The 26,568-nt window shown below is 35.7% G+C and overlaps 1 protein-coding gene across 2 annotated transcripts in view; it reads right to left on the minus strand.

The window, feature by feature from the left end:
- Positions 1-26,568, minus strand: part of LOC150095253 (protein phosphatase 1G) — a 167,263-nt gene that overhangs the window by 23,527 nt on the left and 117,168 nt on the right. For both annotated transcript variants that reach the window (XM_090410084.1, XM_090410083.1), the window contains exon 7: positions 9,374-9,503. In XM_090410084.1, the coding sequence (XP_090266210.1) occupies positions 9,374-9,503 (130 nt within the window). The remainder of the gene's footprint in view (positions 1-9,373; positions 9,504-26,568) is intronic.

Raw genomic sequence — 26,568 nt, forward strand, 5'->3', positions numbered from 1 at the left:
TTATATTATAAAAAGCAACTGGGAGATGAACAAGCTAGATTCAGGCCAAATAGAGGATATCAGGATCGGATTTTCATTTTATAACAAATAGTTGAGAAATCGCAGGAGTATCACAAGGATCTGTAATTAAGTTTTATAGATGTCGAAAAGGCATACAATAAAGTGGCCAGGGAAAAGCTCTTCAAAACACTACAGTGATATGGGGTAAATGAAACATTAAATAGGGCAATACATACCATGTATTTAAGTTCTCAGTTAGAATTGAAGGAAATACAGAAAGATAGTTTTGATGTCAAATCAGATGTGACAAGGATGCACATTTTCTTCCCTCATATTCATCATCTGTACGGATCATATTATGAAAGAAAATGGCATTACACATGAAATTAGAAATGGAGATGTCAAATGTAGTTCTCTGCTTTATGCAGATGATGTACTCCTAAACACATCTAGTGCAGGTCTTCAGGATTCTTTAATTCAATTGAATAACAACTGTAACAAATTTGGCATGAAAATTGGCAATAAAAAGACCAGAACGATGAAAATAGGCAGGAACATTTAAAACTTCACCTGCTTCTCAATGGAGAACCTACAGAAGAAGTAAAATATTTTAGCTATTTAAGTACAGTTTTTAGTGAAGATGGCAAATTTAATTTGGAAATAGATAACAGAATAAGCAAAGCTGGTATGGCAAGGAGGTAGTTGAATAAATTCATATGGAATAAGAGATAAATTAGCCAAAACATTAACTAGCAGTATACAAGACAGTGTTCAAACCAGTTTTCAGCTATAGATAGGAGAGTTGGATTAGAAATAAGGCACTTGATCAAAGATTAGAGGCCAGAGGTATGAGAGTTCTTAAAAAAAAATTAGAGGCCACAGATGGCATCAATGGTAGAATCATATTAAAAAAGAAGACATTAGGAAGGAACTTGATATTGTTTGAATTCAAGAATGTGTGGGCAGGGCTAATCTAAGGTGGCATGGTCACTTAAACAGAATGGGTGAGGAAAAGTTACCAAAACAGGTGTTTGATGCCAAGATGGCAGGAAAAAGACTCAGAGGAAGACCAAGGTCTACAAGAATTGATTCAGTCAGAAGTGCCTTAGAAGAGTGAAATGTTAGATATGACAATATTGGAGTAATGACAAGTAACAGACTAATTTCAAGGAAAATTGTTGATAGGAGATTAATAATAAAGTTCATCATGTAGTGCTGCCATAATACCCTGAACTCCTCCTGAGGATACATATTAGGAAATTGATGATATATATATTTAAAAATAGTTACAAAAAATAAAACTGCTACCAAATGGTTACATTCTATGGTATAAACTACAACAGCCATGTAGATGCCTATTAAGCTGTTCTATATTTGATGTTGTAGCATTTCTCTCCTAGTACAGAGGAGGTATATGTAATATGTAATACTGCATGAAACCAAAGTCAGTGAGATATGATATGCAAGTCCACCTCAGTAATTGAAAGGTTTTGTGGTTTTTCTTAAGATAGTGACTTGGAGAGATAATTGTTAAACATTTGAAATCACCTAAAGAATGGAATTACTGCTTAGTCCAAACATTATTATATATTTCGTTATATCATAAAGATGGATAGCACTAACATCTGGAAGTATACTATGCACACTCAGCCTCCATGTTCATCAGTGTGACATACACATTACCTCACATTTTCATTATGTAGATAGCTGAGCAAAGAATGTTAATTAAGCACAATACATTCAATTGACACTTGAGTAACTTTATAACTACCCTGTATGTTTGTCAGTTCCTTCTTTTTCAGTCCAAACAGTGAGTCAATTTAACAAAAGTATGTGAGTGAATATAATCTTGTATGAAATGAGCACAAGATTTTTTGTGATCTCAGTAAAATTCATATCTGGTTTATGAATTTGAAGAAACATACATATTTTGAGGTGCTTAAGGGTCAAATCTGTATAACTGAGAGGAGACCTCCACATAGCCTTTAAAGGAATGCGGAGAACCGAACAGGGCTTCTGACCTAATGTCCAATCCTCACCTTCTCGTGGTGCACCCTGTTGGTATCTACCAGGATACAAAACAAAGGACCTTGATATTGTTTGAATTCAAGAATGTGTGGGCAGGGATAATCTAAGGTGGTATGGTCACTTAAATAGAATGGGTAAGGAAAGGTTACCAAAAGAGGTGTCTGATGCCAAGATAGCAGGAAAAAGACTCAGAGGAATCAGAGTCTTTTTCCTCTGAGTCTCTAAAATGATGAGGATAGGCTGGCAATTTGGGATTAAGCCGACCAAATTGTATTCTTATTGGCTTAAACCAATATAAAAAATGATGGTACAACATGACAAAATTCCATGCTGGCTGAGGTGTTGCCTGGTTAAACAAGGTCCTCGTTGTTTTCGCCAGAGAACCAGAGCAAAAAGCGAAAAGTCAGCTACTGGAACAAATCTGAAAGCACACCCCAATTCAACATCACCAGAGTTAAAGATCGGTACTTATCAACAGAAGAAGCCTCAATGGCAAAGAAATGGAACTAGCTGAGGAATTAGATAAGTACCAGATCGACATAATAGGGGTGACTGAAACAAAAAAAGACAAAAACGGGTGAGATCTTTCTGAACAATAAATACAAAATGTTATATTCAGGCAATGACAATCAAGGAAAAACGAAGGTGTAGTCATAGTATTCAACACTAAATACGAGGAAATCTTGAATGGCAGGCAGTCTCAAGTAGAGTGATGTGGGCAAATATCAGAATGGGGAACTGGACAATAAAACTTATTTGTGCCTATGGTCCCACAGGAGGTTCTACTAAGGAAGAAGTGGAGGAATTTTTTTGATGCTTTAGAAAAAGCAACTGACACAATGAAAAAGGAAAAGTTGGTCCTTGTTGGGGATCTAAATAGCAGAGTAGGAAATGATTATCAGACATACAAAAATATTTTGGGAAAATTTGGAGAAAAGAGAAAAGCTAATAACAATGTCAAATACCTGTAGGATTTCTGCTCAGGACATGGACTGGTTATTATTAACACCATGTTCCAACATAAAAATGTGCACAAATTCACATGGAGAGAAGAAGCAAAGAATAAGAAAAGTCTCACTGACTATGTTATTGTTGATAATGATGTTTTTCCCTTGGTGCAGGATACCAGATTGTGTACAGAGGATTTGAAATTGGAAGTGATCACTATTTAGTCTTGAGCAGGATAAAATTGAATTTCATATTGAAAAGAATAACATGTAAGAAAGTTTTAAAGCGAATAAAAGTTGAGCAGCTCTCAGATGTGAACTGTAGACTAAAATACAAAAAGATTATTGAAGGAAAAATGAAAGAGTTTGAGAACAGGAACCAAACTTTGGAGATTCAGTGGCAAGCCTTGAAGAAAACCCTGATTCATTCAGCCAGAGAGGCATGTGGTGATGTAGTCTGCAAGGATAGAAAAATCAGAACTCCATGGTGGACATAGGAAGTTAAAGAGGCAGTGAAGGAAAAGAAGAAAGCATATCAAAAGTTCCTGACAAATAAGTCAGCTTTTGCTCTTAGAGAATACAGAGACAAATGTAAGAAAGCAAAACACTCTGTAAAACTAGCTAAACAAAAGTCATGGGAAGACTTTAGCAAGAACATAGAAAATAAATAGCAAGAAGGTTGCAAGATATAACGCAGGTTGTTGAAGAAGCTTAGAAATGGAGGAAAAGAGTGCTGTAAAAGGAATTAGAGATGATAAAGGTGACATGAAAATGGGAGAAAAAGATATCCTTGAAGTATGAAGTAATTACTTCGAAAAATTGCTAAATGAAACAAGCAGTGATAACACAGTTAAAAAACACTCAACAGGCATACAGTCAGGAATACATATCAATACTTGAAGTAGAAAAAGCCATCAAAGGCTTGAAATGTGGAAAGGCAGCAAGAGTAGATGATATTCGACCAGAAATGCTTAAGTATGGTGGCTGCAATGCATAGTTCAGAAAGCCTGGACAGAGAGACGAATTCCCGATGTTAATTGAGTACAGCTCTAATAGTACCCATATATATAAAAAGGGAAATAAAACTGAATGTGAGAATTACAGAGGTATTTCCCTACTGAGTGTTCCTGGCAAGATCTATGCAAGTATACTTGAGAAATGGTTGAAAAGAATTGTGGAAGAAAAGCTTGGTGAAGAACAAGCTGGATTCAAGCCAAATAGAGGCTGTCAGGATCAGACCTTCACTTTATGACAATTAGTTGAGAAAGCATGGGAATATAACAAAGATCTGTATTTAAGTTTTGTCGATTTGGAAAAGGCATATGACAAGTTGCCAAGGGAGAAGCTATTTAATACGCTACAGTTATATGGTGTCAATGGGGCATTATATCAAGCAATCTTAGTCTTTATCTGAGTTGTAAGTCAGCAGTTAGAATTGAAGGAAGTACAGGAAGATGGTTTAATGTTAAATCTGGTGTGAGACAAGGATATACATTATCCCTTCAGTTATTCATTATCTATATGGACCACGTTATGAAGGAAAGTGGTATTAAACATGATATCAGAATCGGAGATGTTGATGACATCTCTTTGCTTTATGCTGACGATGCTATACTTCTAAATAAATCCGCTACAAATCTGCAAGATTCCCTGATTAAATTGAATAACTGTTGTAATAGATATGGTATGAAGGTCAGCAATAAAAAGACAAAGACAATGAAAATAGGTAGAATTGTTGAAAATGTTAACTGTGTTGTGAAATAAGTAGCTGAAACATTTCAGCTACTTAGACATGATTTTTAGTGAAGATGGTAAATTAAATATGGAAATAGACAACAGAATCAACAAAGCTGCTATGATAGGAAGTCAATTGAATAAATTCATATGGAATAAGAGAGAAATTAGTTGGAACACTAAATTAGCTGTATACAAGACAGCGTTCAAACCAATTTTAACTTATGGATCCGAGAGCTGGGTCAGAAATAAAACACTTGACCAAAGACTAGAGACTGCAGATATGAGAGTCCTGAGAAAGATTAGGACATGAAGAGATGGCATCAATAGCAATATCATATTAAAATCGAGTATATTAGGAAAGAACTTGACATTGTCAGCATCCAGGAATGTGTTAGCAGAGCTATCTCAGGTGGTATGGTCACTTAAACAGAATGGGCGAGGAAAGATTAGCAAAACAAGTGTTCTCTACCAGGTTGGCAGCAAAACGACCCAGAGGAAGACCAAGATATACGTGGAGTGATACGGTACAAAGTGCCTTAGACGATAGAAATATAAGATCTGATAATGTTGGAGTCTTGACAAGTAACAGACTGATTTGGAGGAAAATTGTAGATAGGAAGTTAGTAATGATGTAATTTTTTCATGTAGTACTATCATATCCTGTACATCCCTTGAGGGTACATGTCAGGAATTTGATGATGATGATGATGATGAAAAACATATTTCTTGAAAATATCTGAATTCTTTCTTTAAAAGGATGTCTTGTTTATTCCCATATTCTTGTATTTTGGTCTTCAAAAGGATATGGGTATTGGGTTGGCAATTAAGTTCGTTCGGTTTATGCATTAGTACAAGTTTACACCGCTTTGCCTGTCGCTATTGTTGAGGTACTGCGTAACGCTATTGCGCAGTTGAAAGGCGACATTTCACAGAACCGTTCAGTGAATTTTCGTTCAGCCTACTTCAGTTGCATGTGTGTAACATATTTTTAGAAATGGAAGGAAATAACGTACATTACCAGCATATTTTGCTTTTTTATTTCAAAAAAGGCAAACGAGCTGTGGAGGCCCATAAAAAAATATGCAGCGTATGTGGGGGAATGGTGCCTTAACAGAATGTGTATGCCAAAAGTGGTTTGCTAAATTCTGTTCTGGAGATTTTGATGTCAGTGATGCACCTGGCATCCAACCGACGTTGATTCGAATGTTGTGAAGGATATCCGCAACAAAAATCCTTCACAAACAGTGCGGGAGATTGCTGCAGTACTGAACATATCCCATACAAGTTGAAAACCATTTGCACAAGCTGGGATATGTTTCAAAACTCAATGTTTGGGTGCCACACGAATTGACTGAGGCCAATATGATTGCTCGCATATCCATCTGTGATTCGCTGCAACGTCGCCAAGAAAACAACCCATTTTTGAAGCGGATGATTATGGGAGATGAAAAATGGGTCATGTAAGATAGCGTGGTATGTAAAAGATCATGGGGGCACAAGAGCGAACTGCTGCAAACAATCCCGAAAGCGGGATTGCACCCAAAGAAGATCATGCTCTCTGTGTGTGGTGGGATTATAAAGGTGTTGTTCACTAAGAGGTGTTACCGTCAGGCAGAATGATTGATTCAACTGTCTACTGCTTACAGTTAACGCGATTGGCCCGTGCAATTAGCACAAAACGTCCTGAATTGGCAAATCGGAAAGGAGTTGTCTTCACCACGACAACGCCAGACCCCACACATCATTAACAACCCAGAGTAAATTGTTAAGTCTTGGCTGGGATGTTTTGCCACATCCTCTGTATTCACCAGATCTGGCACCTTCCGATTACCACTTATTCCAATCATTGCAGAATTCTCTAAACGGGAAAATCTTCCCTAATGAGGAGGCTGTCAAAAGACACTAGGATCAGTTTTTCGCCAGTAAACCTCGGGAGTTTTATGAACGAGGCATAATGAAGTTGGTGGACAGATGGCAGGAGTTCATTGATAAAGAGGGTCAATATATAACTGACTAGTATGTATTATATATATTAAATAAATTGTGTTTCCTTCCACTCTGAAAATCCGAAGGAACTTATTTGCCAACCCAATAGTATAATATACCATCAAACATCAAGCAAATTTCTTTTATTTCTCATCCCAAAGGATCACTTCCTTATGATTAATTCAGGGATCTAGCAGGAAGAATGGAATATCGACAAACCAAAAAAGGAAGTGAGATTCAATAATGATGCTTTTAAACTCATATGCAATTTGCATGGTAGACTTGTTAAAGATACTTGTTAATTTTAGCTTTATGTCTGGGAACACACAACTCCAACAGTTGAGAAGAAATGCTGAATCATCACAGATGATTGGACAAACTAACAATTGATAACCTGGGACTTACACATTACACTTGAATCCATTTTAAGAGGACTACTTGACATCTTTTAATAAACCTTTAAATTTCTTAATATTCGGTTTTATTATTTAAAATGATTAATAGGTCTTAATAGTTATTTTTCTCTGTTTAAGTATAAAAAGAAAATTCTAAAATAACATTTCTGATTTCAATGTTTAAAAAAATCAAAATAATGCCTATAAATAGGCATATTTGTATATAATAAATTTACAAACCCACAACACAAAATGCTTCCACAATGAAGCCTGCATTATAAACCAAATGTTAACATGGTATATAATGTATAAGAATTTACCCCAAATAACAAGGGGATGGCTATAGCCCATAGGCCTATGAGTTAAGGATGAATTTTATGACAATCAGGAAATTGCTTCATCAATAGAGTAGTGTTGTACTGCAGCCATGTTAATTCGTTTGCATATTGTCTATGGCTGCTTTTGCGCCACACGTAGTTGTGGCAGTGACCGATATTGCACTTCTGTCACTGCATGCTGCTACTATAGTATGCCCACCATTTGTAGGTCTCTCCTTGGCATTTTGCCAAGAACAGTCGATTCATGCTGAAGGGGAGAAAGAAATGAAGGATGTACGAATTGGTCGCCAACATGCGAAATCACGTGCTTTCTTGTCTGTCGCCGTACTAGTAGTAGCTTGATTTTTGTTGTCGCTTTTTTGCATTATTTTTCTATTATTAATTTGTATGATGGATCCAGTATAGTCAACAAGTTCTGTTGTTAAACGTTTTCAATAGCTCTTTCAAAAGAATGTTGAATAATGAGCTGACATTCTGCGAAAAAGAATCGTCAGAAGGCCGTCTCCTTATTCCCCTTTCTCAAAGTCATAAAACGTGCAAGTGCAATTGCGGGCGTATTGGGGTCGACTGTTAAAAGAATTCGTAGGAATCAAAAGGTGAAGGTAAGCCAAAATTTAAATCTCCTAAAAAAAAAAAAGCGTCAGAGAAAGAAAACCATCGAAAATGTAGTTTTGAATGATTTTGATGTAGACGTTATAAGAACTATTCACGAATTTTACGTGGTCGAGAAAAGCATGCCAACTGTGAAGCAGCCATGCTATTTGTTTGCATAAGGAACGTGTAGTTGTGGCAGCGACCAATGTTACACTCCCGTTGCTGCATGCTGCTCAAAAATCACAGCATTAATAGTAGTGTTTTCATTGCATATATCATGAGCTTTTGGATGAATATTGGTACATATCTGTTTATATTCAAAGTCAGTAGCTCAGACAACATTTTCAAAGATGATCTGTAAGGAGACTATATATTTCAACCTTATCTGATTATTGCAAATGATTCTGATGAATGGAACTAACTTTGATCTTCAATTAAGTGTAGGTAATTATGCACCATACAAAAGAAGTCCATCATACTTAACTAATTTTCGAAAATTGGTTTGTAGCAATTGCAATCTTTATTTCGTAAATAAAAAAAATTGAATAAATTTTGTTTTGTGTATCTTTATGCATAAGTATGTGATATATTTTGATCTTACCTCTTGGCCTGTGAAGCAAGAAATGTTTACTCTCTGGCCATTCTCTGAAAAGGTTTGCCAATCCCTTGTCTAAACCATGAAGTTTGGACATCTGGTATCAGTTATTAATGTCTTTGTTACACTTACAGATGTTGCACTAAATTTCTTCCTAAGAAGGTGATTTAATGAAACTGCCAACAGATCTATAAAAGTTATGCAGTTCTTAACACAGGAGTATTCACCTGTTCTATTTTATTATGTCAGATGATTCCAGAAATATCTTCCATACTGTATATAAGTCAATATAATAAAATGTATAATAATCATTGTTTTTCATTTTCTGTTGAACAAGTTAACCATCCCATGCCTGTTGGATCTGTATATCTGCATATTTAAATTTTAGAATATTCACAGAAATAACCTCTCCACCACACAGCCACTTTTTTTGAATCAAAAACTGTTGAAGCCAAACATACAATTAAAATTTTTTTTTTAAGCATACCATTATTTTAAATGAATGCTGAATAACTGTTTGATTCTGTCTGACTGTAAGAATTTATCTTACAATCAAACATTTAATCCTAAAATATTCAGATTTGCTTACACAAGGTTACTACTATGACAAAATTGTTACACTTGCAGGAGAAAAAAAAAAAGTTATATGCTATACGAGTCTAAAGAGAACTTTAAAAAATAACTAAGAAAAGTTAATTTTTCTGGAGAAAAAAACCAAAATGACAAAAAAACTGATTATTATCAAACACATACCAAATTCCATCACATGCTAAAACCATGAAATCGTCTTTAGAATCAACTGTTAATGTTCTGACATCTGGAAGAGCTGTAATCATTTGTTCCCGTGCAGAAATATCTTTATTTTGTTTGTAGGAATGATCACCTGAAACAAACTAACTGTCAACAAACACTACTTCTGTATATAAAGATCTTACATTCATTTGTGATATTCAATAATTATGCTTTTAAAGTCACATGCAATTTGCATGGTTTTTATCTCTGGGTCAAAAAAAAAAAAAAAAAACCACACCAATGCTATATCCTATTTATAACATCATCAGAAGAAAAAAAAAATTCATATTAATACTTACATATAAATAAAATTCATATTAATAAGATCCTAGATTACCAAAAAAAAGGAAGTAAGATTTAATAATTATGCTAAAGTCACATGCAATCAGCCCTAATTATAATCAACTCTTAGAACAAAAGGTTATATGGGTAGAATATGTGTCATTCATATTGTTGGGATTTTTAAACCACCATTGTTGTTAAGATTAGAGAGGTTGATAAGAATTTCATGCTCATACCACGTTTTTGTGTAAAGAACAGATACCTTCTTCATAAATTCTGTGTAGAGTATTCGAGCATGATCAGAAAGGGTAGATTTACCATAGTTATTAAATTTAATGTGTCGTTTATGTTCCCCTTTTTTTGGATAGAAATTGGGCATCCTGTTTCACCAATAAAAGACAAATTACAGGTGTAATGAATATTATTATTATTATTATTATTATTATTATTACCACGGGCTACTCCAGGAGTCCTTAGACTCATCGAGGGAGGCCCTAAACATCATGTTCACGCAGCTGTTCAACATTCTCACAGTATCTATCATACCTTGCCTTGAACTCGCTCACTGTCATAGCACCCACAACAGACTCTGGCAGCTTATTCCACTCATTTACCACTCTAAAAGTAAAGACTCCAGCTCTAACACCCCTGCTAACCACGCTCTTGCCCAGCTTCCATGGGTGTCCCCTAGTTCTCCCACCACCAGTCCTGATCTCAAAAATATCATCTGAATTAATCCTATAGAATCCTTTTAGCAATTTGAATGTCTCAATCATGTCTCCCCTTTTCCGCCTATCAACTAGTTTCTGCAACCCACAAATCTTCAACCTGTTCTCATATGGTTCATTCCATAGACCTGCTATCATCTTAGTCACTCGCCTCTGGATCCTCTCAACCTCCTCCCCATCAAGAAGGAACCGAGGTGACCAAATCTGGGCACAGTAATCGAGATGAGGTCTTATCAAGGCTCGGTACAGAGGTACAATAACTTGTTTTTTTCTGCTCGTCAACGTATTTTTCAACAACCAAGTGAGTTGATGAGCTGATTTAGCTACTTTCGCAATGTGCCCCCTAAACTTCATCTCCCTATCCACCAACACTCCCAAGTCCCTGGCCTCATCAATCTCTTGGAGTACAGTTCCACCAATGTGGTATACTGCTGCTAATCTTTTCACTCCGAAATGCATAACCTTACATTTTGTCACATTAAATTGACATCCATTCTCCTTAGTCCAGAACTCCAATCTATCTAAGTCATCTTGCAAGACTTTGACATCTTCTGCATTCACTATCGCCCTACCCAACTTTGCATCATCAGCGAACTGTCCCACTTAGACCCTTCCCTATATCGTTAATGAACAGATTAAACAGCAGTGGTCCAAGAACAGAACCCTGTGGCATACCACTAGTCACAGGCCATTTTTTGGACTCTACTCCTGAATAAACTACTCTTTGATATCTCTCCATCAACCACCCAGCTATCCATCTCACCAACCCTATATCCATTCCCATATGTTGTAGTTTACGGATTAGAATTCCATGTGGTATCCTGTCAAACGCCTTTGCCAGGTCCAGCAGTATCACTGTAAACCCATTTCCCTTATCCAGTTCAGCCGTCACCTTGTTATAAAACTTGAGCAAGTTACTGAGGCATGATCTACCCTTCATATGGTATACTTATAGTGGAGGAAGTAGATCCTTGGAAGAGCTGAATAAATTTTTTAATTTGACAGGTTTAAAGATGGCATTAAGGTTATTTCTGTAGTCCTCCCTTTAATGTATGAAATGGTTACAGTTTTACTGTCATATAGTTTATTTTTAAATAGAGTCGTATGAAGAATTCTGTGGAGCATTTTTGCTGTAGCCATTTTTAGGAAATTATTGCTAAAAACTTTTAACAAATGTTTAAGTGCTTGATCATTGGAGCAAATCTTTAAAGCCCCCCCTCCCCCCCCCCTTTTTTTTTTTTTTTTTTTTTTTTGTTGGGCAGCAGTAAGAGTTTATGTGTATATATTGGCCAGTGTGTGTAGTCTTAGCTTACAGTGAAGAAAAAACTGCTGGAAAGAAGATGTGCGATTCAAGTGTATCTAGAAAAGGAAGCATGTGCTGACTTTCAATTGTTAATTGTACATATTTGTGTTATTTGTTTAGGTGGCCGAGGAAAGTGTAATGACCAGTGGCCCTAACGACCAGATAACTTGAACATTGTCAATGTACCTAAGTCAGACTTTGGGTTTTAAAGTAAAGGAATCATAGATCATACTGCTCAAAAGCTTCCATATAAAAGTTAGCAATTGGGGGGAAGGCATAGTTGTGCCTTCTTTTTGCAGATAAAAAGTATTTTGTTAGACAAAATAGCCAGAAAACATACATGGGCAAAGAGGGCTGTGATATCAGGTGGGAATTGGTCCTGTAAAAGAAAAACTGTCATTCACTAGGAGATTTGTGAAAAGGGCAGAAATGTCAAAATCGACTAATAAATCATGTTTATCAAGTGTGATGTCCTTAATTTTGTTTACAAAGTGTTGTGTGTTTTTAATATAGGAGGCAGGATAACCTACCAACTACCTGAGTGTTGATGCTAGTTAATTGGCTAGATCATAGATGGCAAACCTATGGTCGCATGCCAGAGGTGGCATGTCCGAGAAATTTGCTGGCACGTCAACAATTTACAGGTGATATCCTTTTATACGCTTATAAATTCAACTTTTTTTAAAATTATTACAATACGTACAAGTTAAATTTTTTTAAACGAGAGAGCAGCAGCTACGAAGACGTGCATATAATTGGTGCGGTATTAACAAAAGATCACATGACCCAAAGACAAAGGCAACCAACAATTGTTGAGTTGAAATGCTAATTCTCTTCAACCAAATTTCATAACATGTGTAACTGTCATAACAACATTTGTTATATATTTCTTAGTTTTAACACATTCACAACGGGGTGTCGTTTATCGTTCCGACAGAACTTCTCATTACCGGAGGGGCTCAACTCGCACAAAGTTTCAACCCTTGGTTGAATTTTATTCCTGTTTGTTTGCTTTTGAGTTGGCAAGTGAACTCACACACGCATTATATGTACAGTGACCATATGTTTTTGGAGAAAATAAAGGACAATCAGAAATTGTTTCATAATAAATAAAAAAAAGATTGCGTTTATTTGTTTCACTAAAATTAAAAAGCTTTATAACTTTTATTGTAAAATATAAGCATATACATAGCAAATTAAACAATCATATATTACTTAAAAAAATTTAATTTTGATACTTTTCACAAGAATGAACTTTTTTTTTTAATAAATCAGGTTCGTGTTTTAAAAATTCATAAAACTGTATACAATTCATGTCAAAGTTCCATTTGGTATAAACAAATGCTTTCAATGTTTTAATTGGGTTTTTTCACTGGTTCACATATTGTTCACTAATGAAAATACTTGTTCAGTGGGGGGGGCATTAGACCCAGGGAGACATAAGCAAAATTCAATGATTTTTAAAATGTTTTTAAAAGATACCTGTTTATCTGCAAAATATTTAAAAAATTTCATCCCATCTATGTCGGCTGACTCATCATTTTGTCGCCATTCTTCAATCTTTTAGCTGGTGACATAATTTTTAATACACAAAACTTCATCAAATAGTTCGCCTTCATTTATGTTTAAGTTCCAGTGACTGGAAGCGAACAAAACACTTTCCTTGATCTTCATCCGCAGAGGGATTTCCTGTAGTAGGACCCATTTAAATACTTCCATTTCCACGAAATAGCTGTCCCAGTTATTTAAATAATCAATGTAGGTCTGGTAAAATTTATGAATTGCATCTTTAAACACGTTGGCATCAATATTCAATTTACTATTTCAATTCACAAAATAAAGGACAAAATGGCCATTTTATAATAAAAAAAAATCTAAAGGACAGAGCAGTGAAATAAAGGACTGTCGTCTTAAATAAAGGACGTATAGTCACCGTACTTATATGGCATGTTTCAATTTGTGGTAGAATTTTATTTGAAGTTAGACTTTGTGATCTGTCATAATGATATAGAGAATTTCAAATGCAATAAAACAAACACTTATTTCATGTAATCGAAAAATTGGACGAACGTTTTTAGTTAGATACTGTGTTTATGTGCAACAAATGGTTTTGCTCGAGTCTATACAGCATAGTTTCTATGGGAGGGGACAATAATAGTGCAATTAGAGACAGCTGGAATAAAAACTGCTTTAACTAATGAGTCACACCATCTGTTGAGAAATATATTACACAGAGCGAAAAAGCCACTGTACCTTATTAGGGATACAATAAAACTACACTTGTTTCTCTTGCATTTGCAGTATAATGGCTGTTGGGGAGGGCATATTGTTACCACAGAGAGTATGTTTAAACATATTCGACGTGAATATGTTTAAACATTTTTCATGTGCAAGGTAATATGCAAAACTTTTTGATGTCTTTTTTTCATAAAGTAAAATCAGGAGTGCAAGTTATATGAGAGGGCATGTTATATTCGAGTAAATACAATAAGCATTTCTCTGATAAGTTGACATCCTTCTGCTACTTCCCCTGCTCAGCTGACTTCTATGGTGAGTTACAATGCATAAATATTTTTCTAACCACCGTTTTCTTTCTTTCTTTCTTTTTTTTTTTTCAAACCAACATCATTAAAATCAATTTAATAATACAATAATCAATTTTACACTGAATAATATAAATAAAATAAAATATTATTTATAAAATATTATATAATATTATAAATTAATTAATTTTCTATTAATTTTTCCCCTACTAAAAACTGCCTCACACGACAGCAACTCAATTTGTAAACTTTTGGCATGCGCACATAAAAAGGTTTGCCACCACTGGGCTAGATGATAATTGGGGTTATCAATACCTTCAGCTATTGGCTGAAGCAGCGTGTTCTGCTTGTGAATCTTAGGGGGAAAAAACCATAAATTCTCAGGAAATGAAAATTTTCCAAATTTCTTAGATTGAAACAGCAGCAACATTTAAATAGCCAACAGACAAATTCTCATCATTGAATGACTTTGAAAACAGCCAATCACAAGTCAGTGATAACAGGAGCAACTGATTCCTAACAAGAGGATAGCAACCAACCAGAAATAAGTGATAACAGGAGCAACCAACTGTCTTCAATGAACAGTCATGTGATTAACCTTCTAGCCATGTCATGAACAGTGAACTCTCACTACTTAGTAAAGACCTAAACTTTGCTGTTGCACCCAGGATTGTTAACAAATTGGATTTTGTGTATCATATTGAAAGATGCATAAGATTTCTCTCAACCACCACAGCTGATAAAATACAATTAGAAACCTCTAACATTTTAACAATATTAAAGCAATAACTGGCAACCTGACCAAAACTAATTGGCAACTATGAAATCTTTAAAAGCAAGTCAGAACATCGTACTCACTAGAAATGATAAAAACAGTGCCATGGTTATTTTAAAATAAATCAGAATCAGACAGCATATATTAACTTGTGAAATATAATCGAGCTAATCCGATTAAAAAGAAAACACAAGAATTACTTAAATCAGTTACATCCTGGTCCACAGATAAGATAAAAAAAACTATTTCTGCACTACATTTGTTCCCTGAAAATTTACGGTCTGCCTAAGATTCACAAGTAGCGTACTGCTTCAGCCAATAGTTCAATATATCAACAGCCCCAGTTATCATCTAGCCAAGAAACTAGTGTCAACACTCAAGGAATTGGCAAGTCATTCTGCCTTCTATACTAAAAACACACAACAGTTTGTAAACAAAAGTAAGGACATCACACTTGATAAAAGTGATTTAGTCAGTTTTGGCATTTCTGCCCTTTTCACAAATGTCCCAACGAATGACAATTCTTCTTTTATAGAACAAATTCCCAACCAAATATCATGTCACCCTTTGCCCATGTACTGCGCTCTGGCTATTTTGTGTGGCAAAATACTTTTTGCCTTAAAAAAGAAGGCACAGCTCTAATTTCTCTCAGAATCAGGGATCTCCACTCCACGACTATATATTTTATTTCTTACTTTCTCTACATAGCTAGCATAACATAAGCAGAGCTCAAATGAAATGAAAGAAATTTTGAAATAATATATTTATTTGTAGGCGTAAACTTCTGTGGCTAATTGGTTCAAAAGACATATTTCGGTGATTACACCACATTTTTTATTATTCAGTTCTATAAAACACTGAGGGGTGCTTAAGGGTCAAAGCTGTATAACTGAGAGGAGACCTCCACATAGCCTTTAAAGGAATGTGGAGAACCGAACAGGGCTTCTGACCTAATGTCCAATCCTCACCTTCTCGTGGTGCACCCTGTTGGGTATCTACTTGGATACTGAACGGACGAGGATGGGCTGGCAATTTGGGATTTAGCCGACCAAATTGTATTCTTATTGGTTAAACCAAAATATAGAATGATGGTACAACATGACAAAATTTCATGCCGGCTGGGGCGTCGCCCGGTTAAACAAGGTCCCCGTTGTTTTTGCCAGGGAACCAGGGCGAACAGCGAAAAGTCAGCTACTGGAACAAATCTGAAAATAAACCCCAACTCAACATCACCAGAGTTGAAAGATCGGTACTATCAACGTAAGAAGCCTGAATGGCAAAGAAATGGAGCTAGCTGAGGAATTAGATAAGTACCAGATCGACATAATAGGGGTGACTGAAACAAAAAAGACCAAAACTGGTGAGATCTTTCTGAGCAATAAATACAAAATGTTATATTCAGGCAATGACAATCAAGGAAAAGAAGGAGTAGCCATAGTATTCAACACAAAATACGAGGCTAATCTTCTTGAATGGCAGTCAGTCTCAAGTAGAGTAATGTGGGCAAATATGAGAATGGGGACCTGGACAATGAGACTTATTTGTGCCTACGCTCCCACAGAAGGTTCTACTAAGGTAGAAGTGGAGGAATATTTTGAGGCTTTAGAAAAAGCAACTGACACAATGAAAAATGAAAAGTTGGTTCTTGTTGGGGATCTAAATAGCAGAGTAGGAAATGATTGTGAGACATACAAAAATATTTTGGGAAAATTTGGAGAAAAGTGCAAAGCTAATAATAATGGCAAATATCTGTTGGATTTCTGCTCAGGACATGGACTGGTTATTACTAACACCATGTTCCAACATAAAAATGTGCACAAATTCACATGGAGAGAAGAGGCAAGGAATAAGAAAAATCTCATTGACTATGTTATTGTTGATAGTGATGTTTTCTCCCTGGTGCAGGACACCAGTGTACAGAGGATTTGAAATTGGAAGTGATCACTATTTAGTCTTGAGCAGGATAAAATTGAATTTCATATTGAAAAGAATAACGTGTAAGAAAGTTTTAAAGCGAATAAAAGTTGAGCAGCTCTCAGATGTGAGCTGTAGACTAAAATACACAAAGATTATTGAAGAAAAAATGAAAGAGTTTGAGAACAGGAATCAAACCTTGGAGATTCAGTGGCAAACTCTGAAGAAAACATTGATTGATTCAGCCAGAGAGGCATGTGGTGAAGTTGTCTGTAAGGATAAAAAAATCAGAACTCCCTGGTAGACACAGGAAGTTAAATAGGCAGTGAAGGAAAAGAAGAAAGCATACCAAAAGTTCCTGTCAAATAAGTCAGCTTGTGCTCTTAGAGAATATAGAGACAAATGCAAGAATGCTAAACACTGTGTAAAACTAGCTAAACAAAAGTCATGGGAGGACTTTGGCAAGAATATAGAAAATAAATATCAAGAAGGTGGCAAAATTTCTGGAGGTTGTTGAAGAAGCTTAAGAATGGAGGAAAGAGTGCTATAAAAGGAATTAGAGATGATAAAGGTGACATGAAAACGGGAGAAAAAGATATCGTTGAAGTATGGAGTAATTACTTTGAAAAACTGCTAAATGAAACAAGCAGTGATATCAGCACAGTGGTAAAAGACATTGACCAGGCATGCAGTCAGGAATACATATCCATACTTGAAGTAGAAAAAGCCATCAAAGGCTTGAAATGTGGAAAGGCAGCAGGAGTAGATGATATTCGACCAGAAATGCTGAAGTATGGTGGTATAAGAGTCTTACAGTGGTTGCACTGCATAGTTCAGAAAGCCTGGGCAGAGGGATGAATTCCTGATGATTGGAGTAGAGCTCTCATAGTACCCATATATAAAAAGGGAAATAAAACTGAATGTGAGAATTACAGAGGTATTTCCCTACTGAGTGTTCCTGGCAAGATCTATGCAAGTATACTTGAGAAACGGTTGAGAAGAATTGTGGAAGAAAAGCTTGGTGAAGAACAAGCTGGATTCAGGCCAAATAGAGGCTGTCAGGATCAGATCTTCACTTTACGACAAATAGTCGAGAAAGCATGGGAATATAACAAAGATCTGTATTTAAGTTTTGTCGATCTGGAAAAGGCATATGACAAGGTGCCAAGAGAGAAGCTATTCAATACGCTGCAGTTATATGGTGTCAATGGGGCATTATATCAAGCAATACTTAGTCTTTATTTGAGTTTGTAAGTCAGCAGTTAGAATTGAAGGAAGTACAGGAAGATGGTTTAATGTTAAATCTGGTCTGAGACAAGGATGTACGTTATCCCCTCTGTTATTCATTATCTATATGGATCACATTACGAAGGAAAGTGGTATTAAACATGATATCAAAATTGGAGATGTTAATGTCAGCTCTTTGCTTTATGCAGATGATGTTATACTTCTAAATAAATCCGCTACAAGTCTGCAAGATTCTCTGACTAAATTGAACAGCTGTTGTAATAGATATGGTATGAAGGTCAGCAATAAAAAAGACAAAGACAATGAAAATATGCAGAATCATTGAAAATGTCAGCTGTGTTGTGAATGGAGAACCTGTGGAACAAGTAAAACATTTCATCTACTTAGGCACGATTTTTACTGAAGATGGTAAATTAAATATAGAAATAGACAACAAAATCAGCAAAGCTGGTATGGTGGGAAGTCAATTGAATAAATTCATATGGAATAAGAGAGAAATTAGTCGGAACACTAAATTAGCTGTATACAAGAAGTGTTCAAACCAGTTTTAACTTATGGATCCGAGAGCTGGGTCAGAAGTAAAACACTTGACCAAAGACTAGAGACAACAGATATGAGAGTCCTGAGAAAGATTATAGGCGTGAACAGATGGCATCAATGGCAGTATCATATTAAAAACGAGGATATTAGGAAAGAACTTGGCATTGTCAGCATCCAGGAATGCGTTAGCAGAGCTAATCTTAGGTGGTATGGTCACTTAAACAGAATGGGCGAGGAAAGATTAGCAAAACAAGTGTTCTCTGCCAGGTTGGCAGCAAAACGACCCAGAGGAAGACCAAGATACAGGTGGATTGATACGGTACAAAGTTCCTTAGACGATAGAAATATAAGATCTGATAATGTTGGAGTGATGACAAGTAACAGGCTGATTTGGAGGAAAATTGTAGATAGGAAATTAATAATGATGTCATTTTTTTTTTTCATGTAGTACTATCATATCCTGTACACCCCTTGAGGGTACATGGCAGGAATTTGATGATGATGATGATGATAAAACACTGAAATAATAGTTCCCGACAAGTTTCGTAAATCGTAGGATTTACATCTTCAGGGGGTAAATAGTATAACTTAAAGTTTAAACAAGAGAATTAATAAATACAAATCATAACCATCTGGCTATTCATAAAACTCAAATAACAGAATGCAGATATATAACGTTATTCACGTTGAACAATACTGGATGATGTCACGTGTGCTTGTTTTCGTTCATACAGTCCGAGCTCAGATTGAGATAGATTTTTTATTAGAGCTGACCACACTTGATGGAGAATTAAACCTTGATTTTTAATGCATTGGGTTGAGTTTTTTAGCATATTAGCAGCTTCTTTAAATTTTCTTATATAACTGTTGTTTTCTATGTATGACATCGTCGTTTTTTGCCAGAGTACATCGTGTCCAGTGGAAGTGGTATGGAAAGCAAGACCCGTTTTTTGTTCTGTTTTGTATTGTACGTCTTTTTGGTGTTCAGCCATGCGTATTTCTCCAGATCTTCATGTCTGTCCTACGTAGCAAATCCCACAAGAGCAATGGATTTTGTAGACTCCTGGTTTTTTAAGAGGATGATGAGGTGGTTTTGGTAGATGTAGGAATCTTGAGATTTTCTCCATAGGAAGGAAGGCTACTTTTATGTTGTGTTTGTTCATTAATTTGGCTAGCTTGTCTGTAACATTTTTGATATAAGGAAGCGAGATTGCATTTTTGTAATCCTGTTTTATTGTGTTGTTAGCTGGAAGCATTTTAAGGATTCTCTTGATGGTTTTTGTTTCATATCCATTTTGTTGGAGGATTTGTGTTAAGTATTTTAGTTCTTCATTACATCTTTCTTGTGTGCTGGAGATATTGTATGCTCTGTCTCGAAGAGTTTTAATTAAGCTTATTTTTTGTGAAGGATGGTGGTGTGAGGTTGCATTTAGAAATCTTCCAGTGTTTGTCGGCTTCCTATATACTGAGAAGGAGAGTTTACTTTCTTCGTTAACTTCTAATAGAATATCCAGAAAAGGAAGTTTTTTATTTTTTTCTTGTTCTAAAGTGAATTTTGTTTTTTTTTCTTTTTGTTCCAAGATTCTTTTTTCACCTATAAAGATAGAATCTGGGAACAAAAAGAAGGGCTGGCCATGGGTTCATCATTATCACCAGTATTAGCAAACCTATTTATGGAAAAATTTGAAAACAATGCTCTTAAGAATTACCATAAAAAAACAAAAATATGGCTACACTATGTGGACGATATTTTCATCATATTCAGTGGAACAACAGATGAACTTATCAATTTCAAAGATTATCTCAACAATTTGCACAACACCATAAAATTCACTTTAGAACAAGAAAAAAATAAAAAACTTCCTTTTCTGGATATTCTATTAGAAGTTAATGAAGAAAGTACTCTCCTTCTCAGTATATAGGAAGCCGACAAACACTGGAAGATTTCTAAATGCAACCTCACACCACCATCCTCCACAAAAAATAAGTTTAATTAAAACTCTTCGAGACAGAGCATACAATAGCTCCAGCACACAAGAAAGATGTAATGAAGAACTAAAATACTTAACACAAATCCTCCAACAGAATGGATATGAAACAAAAACCATCAAGAGAATCCTTAAAATGCCTCCAGCTAACAACACAATAAAACAGGATTACAAAAATGCAATCTCGCTTCCTTATATCAAAAATGTTACAGACAAGCTAGCCAAATTAATGAACAAACACAACATAAAAGTAGCCTTCCTTCCTATGGAAAAAATCTCAAGATTCCTACATCCACCAAAACCACCTCATCATCCTCTTAAAAAACCAGGAGTCTACAAAATCCATTGCTCTTGCGGGATTTGCTACGTAGGACAGACAGGAAGATCTGGAGAAATACGCATGGCTGAACACCAAAAAAACGTACAATACAAAAGAGAACAAAAAACGGGTCTTGCTTTCCATACCACTTCCACTGGACACGATGTACTCTGGCAAAAAACGACGATGTCATACATAGAAAACAACAGTTATATAAGAAAATTTAAAGAAGCTGCTAATATGCTAAAAAACTCAACCCAATGCAATAAAAATCAAGGTTTAATTCTCCATCAAGTGTGGTCAGCTCTAATAAAAAATCTATCTCAATCTGAGCTCGGACTGTATGAACGAGAACAAGCACACGTGACATCATCCAGTATTGTTCAACGTGAATAACGTTATATATCTGCATTCTGTTATTTGAGTTTTATGAATAGCCAGACGGTTATGATTTGCATTTATTAATTCTCTTGTTTAAACTTTAAGTTATACTATTTACCCCCCGAAGATGTAAATCCTACGATTTACGAAACTTGTCGGGAACTATTATTTCAGTGTTTTATAGAACTGAATAATAAAAAATGTGGTGTAATCACCGAAGTATGTCTTTTGAATATATTTATTATTTTGTTTTACTCCATGTGAGTAATGCTTATATGGACCAAGGAATTAAATTTGTTAAAATGAAAAACGAATAAGCCTTGCTTATTTGATTATACGAGGGCTGTTCAATAAGTAATAAGACGAATTTTACTGTCACGAAACCACTCACCACAATATTAATTTCTGTGGAATAAAGAAATGTTGCTGTCTGTATTAACAAAAGAGGTTGATAGATGGCGTATATGGGCTGATGTGCCAGAGTGTCACATGACTAAACGCAAGCTTGTTTCGCTGCGCCTACGAGCTGCAACCGGTCGTCGAAATGGAAGCGTCCTTGGAACAGCGTTATGTGATTAAATTTTGTATGCGTTTGCAAAATTCGGCATCGGACACTTTTAACATGATACGCAAAGCTTTCCATGATGAAGCAATGTCGAGGGCAAGTGTTTTTCGCCATAAAACTTTTAAGGAAGGAAGGCAAAATGTGGAAGAGCTTGAACGTGAGGGAAGACCTTCAACGTCCATCACAGAGACAATGATCAACACAGCAGCGATTATCATCAAGGAGGATCGCAGAATTACAGTACACCAGCTGCATGTTGTCCTGAATATTTCTGTGGGAAGTGTGCACTCAATCATGGCTGAACATTTGGGACTGAAACATGTTTGTGCCCGATGGATTCCCAAACTCTTGACACCAGAGCAAATGCAGCATCGAGTGGATGTGTGCACAGAATGGAAAGAAAGACTGGAACAAGAAGGGGACAACTTCTTAAAATCATCATTACAGTAGATGAAGCTTGATTGTATCACCCTACAATGAAACAACAAAGCAGTGAATGGAAGCATCCGTCTTCGCCCACCCCAATGAAAGTAAAAACTGTAAAATCGACTTGTAAAGTTATGACCATAATGTTTTTTGACTACGAAGGCATTGTTTACCAACACGCTGTAGAACCCGGGAATACTGTAAACGGCTCACACTATGCGGATGTTTTACGGACAATGGTACAGCACGTCAAAAGGAAGCGTCCATTGCTGAAGAATGTCTTCTTATTGAACCATGATAATGCAAGGCCACATATTGCTGGTTATGTAGTGGATGTTTTGCAGAAGAACAACATAGATATCCTACCACACCCTCTATACAGTCCTGATCTCGCACCATGCGATTTCTGGCTGTTTCCTCAGCTCAAGAAACCACTAAGAGGCCACTATTTCGAAAGCAACAAAGCATGTGTAAAAGCTGCAGAGGCGGTTTTGAAAGAACTCAAAAAACGGACTTTCACATGTGTTTAAGAAGTGGATGCAACGTTGGGACAAATGCATCGCGTCTCATGGTAATTACTTCGAAAAAGACCATGTAAATGATGACGATTAAAGGTAATCTGTTTTCTGTATAAATATAGTCTTATAACTTATTGAACAGCCTCCGTATATTTCCATATGGAATTTCCCATCTTGACAGAAACCATGTCCAATTAAGCTGCAATGTTTTAGTTGTTCTAAAGATTAAATTACAGAGAATATATTTTTCCATATAATATTAATGTAAATTATCATAACAAATTTGTTACATCAGTAATGGTGTATTTATTTTTAGGAGTGTATGGTCATGTTTATAAAGTACCGAGTTTAATACCTTCACATTTTCATATCAGCTGCTTTAATGGCACTTTCCTTCCTAATGTGATCCATATAGATAGTGATGTATCATTTATCCACATGTAAGCAAGTTTACATGTGAAGTATCTCCACAACTAAGCAAACTGTATATGTAGAGGCTGTTGGCACTTGGATAAAAGATTAAACTAGAACATCATTTCTTGCCAAACATAACTTTAAACTTAAAACCAAGTGAAAACTTTCTACAACTATTTTGTGGTGCATCACCTTAATGCTAAGGTGATACACCTTTTTACTACTTGCACATGAAAAACATATCCATGTATTATATTAATGTAGCTCTCATCCAGAAAATGTTCATTTGTATTCATATTATAGGTGAACTAAGGATTTTTTTTTCTATTTTGACTGATATATATATATATATATATATATATATATATAATGTGTGTGTGTGTGTTACGGTGAAAGTGATAAATCCGGTTATTATTAATAATTACCAGTTAAAGTGAATAATTCCTAGAGGAGTCTGGTAAATGTAATAAAAACATGTTTACAGGTTTTATATATAGGTTTTCATTAAATTTCTTTGCCTAGGGCAGGGGTCGGCAACCTGCGGCTCGCGAGCCACATGCGGCTCTTTGGATGTGAAGCTGCGGCTCTTTAGTTCCATACGCAAATATTATTTATTTTATCAAAAAAAAAATTTAAAAATCGTTCTGAATCGATTAACGGGGATTAGGCACCGATTCCATCTCTCAGCCACTTGTACTCGCTTTTCACCGCACCCCTCCCCCGTGACATGCATCGTCACTGTCGTCAGTCCGTCGGAAGCTCTCGGAAGTTTATATGTTTGGCAATTTTCATTGATTTCGGCATAGCTGGGCATAACACCTTTACTCGTAAACTAAGTATCTATATTTGTAGTATCTAACAAACTAGAGGGGAAGATATAGCGAATGCCGTGCAAAAATGCCTTGAAGACAATAAGATCTTGTGGCTCTTTAAAAACTTTGAAATTTTGTAAATTGTAATTTTTGACTCTTCCGACTCAAAAGGTTGCCGACCCCAGGCCTAGGGGCATCAATAATCTTGGACTGGCCCTGGAAGAAGTATTGATTACTATGTTAATAGGAGAGGTTGCTTTTTTTCTTATTTTCAGTCGCTACTAAGTGTGTACATTTCTCCATGTTTTCATTGATTTTATGTACCCATAATGTGCAATGGTGTAACTATTGCAGACAAGTGTAATGCTTCTCAATCAGTTAGAATTTCTGTGCAACACTCAAGTTAACATGTTTATGCTTTACTTCTTTATCACTGTGATGCCATAATTAGACAAATATTATGTATTTATTATAAAATAATAAATATGTAAAAATTGTAAATATGTAAAAAATTATAAAATATGTAAAAATCACAATTATGTAAAATGCAAAAACAAACAAAACATAAACAACAGAATAGGACAAACTGCACCAGAAGACTGACAGTGTTGATGCACACTACTAATCACCTGCCCCCCTCAACTAAATGACATAATACCCTAAGCACAACAATGGATGCATGATAAGATAATGCTGATCATTGACCCAGCCTTTTTAGAGTGCTCTATTCGTGGGGAAAAAAAAAAAAAAAAAAGAAGTTCTAACTTTTTCCTTTAGGACAGAATTTTTTTGGCTGTTAAAAATCAGTGTCCTACTATAGTAATAAGTAATCATAAATAAAGTATATGTACAAAAAATACAGTATCTATATAATAAAGATGAGTGTACAAGGTTTAATATCTACAATGTGGTATCTACATATAAACTAATTTATATTCAAATATGTTTGAATAAATTAATTCTTTGTAAAAATTTAAAAATGCCATGCAATTTGTCCAAGTCTAATATCTCCCTGAGTATATAGGGCTTGGCCAGATAAATAAAAATGAAATTCCTCTTGTGTAAAGTGCGAACGTTCCACCAATATATGACTAACGATGATAGGGATGCAGCATTTCTCACACGTAGGTGGGTCATCAGCTCTCAATAAATAAGAATGTGTAAGATGACTGTGACCTATGCAGAGCCTAGCAAGAACAACTCCCTCTCTTCTGTTTCTACATTGAGACTGCCAATGCTTAATTTCAGGTTAATCTAATGCAAATTTTTTTTGTCAGTGCTTCCTGCCAGAAGTATTGCCATCGAGTAATTAACTTTGATTTCATAAACTGTTTGCAGTCAGTACATGGTACCGTCAGACAGTATGTCGAAAATGTGTATGCCAGAGCATGCTCTCCTAGGTTTACAGTTCTTGTAGAACTGTAAACCTAGGAACCATAATCAAGCTTTGAATGTACAAGTGTGTGATAAATGCAAAGCAAAGAATATCAATCAGCACCCCACTCTGTAGAGGATAAAATCTGAAGGATATTCCATGCTTTTCTGCACTTTCCCAGAGATGAATGGGGTGTAAAGAATATTAGCCTTCTGTCAAAAATGAGTCTCAAGAACTTGACCCTAAGTTTTACTAGGATAACAGCTTATTGCATTCTTAAATCAGGATCATGGCGAAGAGCGCATTTCCAGCAGAAGTGTACACAGTTTTTTTTCTGCAGAAAACCTGAATCCATGACAAACAGTCCATGAAGAGACACAATCGATTGCTTGTTGAAGTTGTCTTTCAATGATCTTCATATTGCAGGAATGACAATAAATTGTGAAGTAACTGACCCAAAGGCGATTGATTACTGTGGAAGGAAGCTCTTCAGTAAGTGAGTTCACTTTAATAGCAGGGAGGATCACACACTTAAGAGACCTTGAGGAACTCCCTCTTGATTATGTGGCTGCGATAACATGCTTCCCATTTGGACTGGGCTGGATAGAAAGATTTTAATAAAAAAAAAAACAGGAAGGTATTGCTTCAGACCAAGATTAAACAGGTCTTTTAATATGCCATATCTCCAGGCTGTGTCATAAGATTTTTTCATGATGAATAACACTGAAACCACAAGTTCTCATTTCAGGAAAGCATCGTATACACATTTCTAAATGAATCAAAAAAGCCACAGTGTGTTGGAAAAAAGTTTGTTGCATTCTGAGTACCAGAGATGCCTCATGTTTATCATTTTTTCCAAACCTTACGAAGACAGCTAAGTCAGAGCAACTGTCTTAGCTGTCTTCATAAGGTTTTGGATTCTTCCTGTGCTGGATCCTACCTTAGTTTAGGGATAGCAATGATAATGGACTTATGCCAAGAGTCTTGGAACTGTTCCTCTGTAAATATCCTATTGTGTAATAAGA

This window comes from Typopeltis vanoorti, chromosome 20 (genome assembly GCF_054136105.1).
Source record: "Typopeltis vanoorti isolate ZY-2024b chromosome 20, IOZ_Tvanoo_1.0, whole genome shotgun sequence".
Lineage (NCBI taxonomy): Eukaryota > Metazoa > Arthropoda > Arachnida > Uropygi > Thelyphonidae > Typopeltis > Typopeltis vanoorti.